This window comes from Oncorhynchus tshawytscha, linkage group LG08, assembly GCF_018296145.1.
Source record: "Oncorhynchus tshawytscha isolate Ot180627B linkage group LG08, Otsh_v2.0, whole genome shotgun sequence".
In the NCBI taxonomy this organism is placed as follows: Eukaryota; Metazoa; Chordata; class Actinopteri; order Salmoniformes; family Salmonidae; genus Oncorhynchus; species Oncorhynchus tshawytscha.
Window position 1 is genome coordinate 8,756,932 of NC_056436.1, and position 3,149 is coordinate 8,760,080.

A 3,149-nucleotide genomic window follows, 5' to 3' on the forward strand; every position below is an offset into this window, starting at 1 on the left:
TAAATACATATGATAGGCTATGAACAATTGTTACGTACAAATTGTTACTTTCATATGGGAATTGATTTAATAGATTGCGAAATCATTAAATGCTATGTTTTGCGTTTGCAATTCAACATCGGCTAAAAGTGGTGTAGGCCAAACAAGCAGTTTGTCACGTTTACTAAACACGTAGCCATCGGGAAAACAAGTCAAAACAATGAGGCTGCTGCTATTGTTTTTGGTTTCCACAATGGAACTTTGTTCAGCAGAAGACAAAAATGTGCTGCAATATTTTTTTTAGGTCTAATGTTTATATACACATACAAAGACGAGGCTTTTTACTCGTGCAAATTCTATTTCAAGGGAATGTGTAAACCTTTGTTGTTGGCAGGAGCTTGAATGTACAATTCAAATTCGCACCACTTGCAGGGAATAAGGGGCCTAATTTGTCGTCCGTTTGCCAATAAGGCGTAAATGTAGCCTTTAATAAATTAAATCAATGATTGCTGTTGGTTTATTGGATTATGTGGGAATGATGCTGTTGTTACTTTTACTGCAACTCTCTATGTGGGGAGCAACTGGAGCAGACACCGACGGAGAAGCAACTGTGTGTACATCCAATGCCTGTTTCTCTTTTCACATGGAGGGAGTCAGCTTTGAAGACGCTCGATTGAAATGCCATGGTGACGGAGGTTACTTGGTAACAACTAAAGACAAAAGCGAGATAGCAGAACTTCAGTCAACCCTTTCGCAGATCGACGAAAGACATCGCTATTTGGACTTCAAATTTTGGATCGGTTTGAAATTGCGTAAAGGCGATTGCATTATAAGGGACATGAGTCTCAACGGTTTTAAGTGGATATCTGGAGGGGAATATTCCCAATATTCGAACTGGGAGAAGGAACCTCGCAGCACCTGCACAGAGGAGCGTTGCGTGTTGGTACATTATTCTTTATGGAGTCGCAATGAATTGAAATGGACGGATGGATCTTGCAAAGACGAGGCTTTTTACTCGTGCAAATTCTATTTCAAGGGAATGTGTAAACCTTTGTTGTTGGCAGGAGGAGAGCAAGTGAATTACATGCTCCCATTCTCAGCAAATGCATTAAATGGGGATAATAACATGACTGCATTCCCATTTGGAACATATGCTGAAATAAGATGCAATGACACTGATCACTTTTCTATTTGTAAATTAACGGATGGTGTCTATGGTTGGACTATCCCTGGTCCGTTTTGCGGCTCAGATAAACAGAACTGTGGATATAAAAACGGTGGATGTGATCATTTGTGCGTTGATAGTGACGCTGGTGGTGTCGGTTGTGAATGCAAGGACGGTTATGTGTTAGGACAGGACAGAGTATCATGTGGCCTAAAGGAATATTGTCACAGTTCTCCATGTCAGCACCAATGTGTAACAGGACCGACGGGCTTCTCGTGCGTATGCCCAAACGGCTTCCAATTGGATAAAGACCAATTTGGTTGTATTGATGTTGATGAATGCCATATTAATGCCTGCGATGGTCATCATTGCATCAATACCCAAGGTAGTTACACATGCAGGTGCAAGGGAGGCTACACAATGGATGAGGGCAAATGCCACGATATAGACGAGTGCACGGAATCTAGATGTCCCCAAATATGTCTTAACTCTGAAGGATCCTTCTCCTGCCATTGCATCGCGGGGTTCACTGTGTCTGAGAACGGTAATACTTGTATAGACATAGACGAATGCTTCAGTAATCGATGCGAGGACAAATGCACTAATACCATTGGTAGTTTCAGGTGTTCTTGCCATCAGAACTTCCGGTTACACCCTAATGGAATGACCTGCATTCGAGATGTGACTGTTGTCTCCACTGCGGAGACGTCAAGTGATCATAGAGACACTGACCAACACGACGAGACCATGGACATTATAACCATATCGCCGGTTGACTTAAAAAAAGAGACTCAGTTCACCCACGGACCACCTCAAGACACTATTAGGCACGACATTACGCACGACATTACGCAGCATAGTCCGTCCAGCAAAACCATTGGAATGAGTGGGCCAACGCATAATTACCATTTATTTAGCTCTTGGCTGTTTATTTGCGTCATTGCTTCTGTTGTTCCACTACTTATTCTCATTGCAGTAACCTCTGTTATTGTCATATTTCGATGCAGCCATTCAAAAAAAGAAGCGAGGAAGAAAATCGCCACTGCTGACAGTTATTGTTGGGTGGCTTCCGGTATAGAGACTCGGTTGGAAACATTTGACGGGTCACTTGAAAGCACAGCTTGAAATTGTGTGAACTCTTGGAATGTTAAACGATAACAAATCTAAATAATATTCAGACATTGCATTACCTACTAAAATATATTTTAAAAATCGTTGAAGAATCTGAATACAAATGTTTTATTTTTTACAGCGTGTTTTAAGACTTCATCAAAGCACATATCCAATTTTAAGTATGTTTTATTCATAACGGTTTAACAATGTTATTTCATCGTCATACTCTCGAAAAAAATGTTGGGTTGATTTTTACTATTTTCCCGAGTTCTTGTTATTCGTGTATTTTGACCCAGCAGTGGGTCATTTCTTACTTTTATTGCACGGTAATCATTATTTATATTTTTGCTATACTCCTTCCTATACAGTCCATTGCTGTGTGCACGTCTGGTTTACAGACCTCAGTCAGGGTCTCAACTCACTGTTGAGTTGGAATAGTAGAAAACACAGGGTGCAATTTCGAAACTTGGTTGTGCATCAGCAGTTTTCCTCTTGTTATAGCCCATGTCACTCACTGACGGTCACTCAATTAGCCCATGTCACTCACTGACGGTCACTCAATTAGCCCATGTCACTCACTGACGGTCACTCAATTAGCCCATGTCATTCACTGACGGTCACTCAATTAGCCCATGTCATTCACTGACGGTCACTCAATTAGCCCATGTCATTCACTGACGGTCACTCAATTAGCCCATGTCATTCACTGACGGTCACTCAATTAGCCCATGTCAGTTATAATTTTTTAGACCGATCATTTATTTGAGTTAGTCTAGCCAGCTATCTAAACTTGTAATAATCAGATCTGAATTACCAATAGCATGTAGGGCACGTGCCCAGGGACCCTGACCTCGAGGCGGCCAAATTGATTTTGTTACTCTCTCTGTGTAGA

General features: G+C 41.3%; 1 protein-coding gene across 1 annotated transcript; it reads left to right on the forward strand.

The window, feature by feature from the left end:
- The first annotated feature begins 200 nt into the window (after positions 1-200).
- On the forward strand, positions 201-2,393 carry LOC112256944 (complement component C1q receptor). Its single transcript, XM_024430539.2, has one exon. It carries the CDS (start codon positions 482-484, stop codon positions 2,267-2,269), a length of 1,788 nt encoding a protein of 595 aa, XP_024286307.1. The 5' UTR covers positions 201-481; the 3' UTR covers positions 2,270-2,393.
- Positions 2,394-3,149: the final 756 nt, after the last annotated feature.

What these genes read in the sequence shown, in the direction of transcription:
- LOC112256944 (XM_024430539.2), top strand. Translation starts at nt 482, where the DNA reads ATGATTGCTGTTGGTTTATTGGATTATGTGGGAATGATGCTGTTGTTA.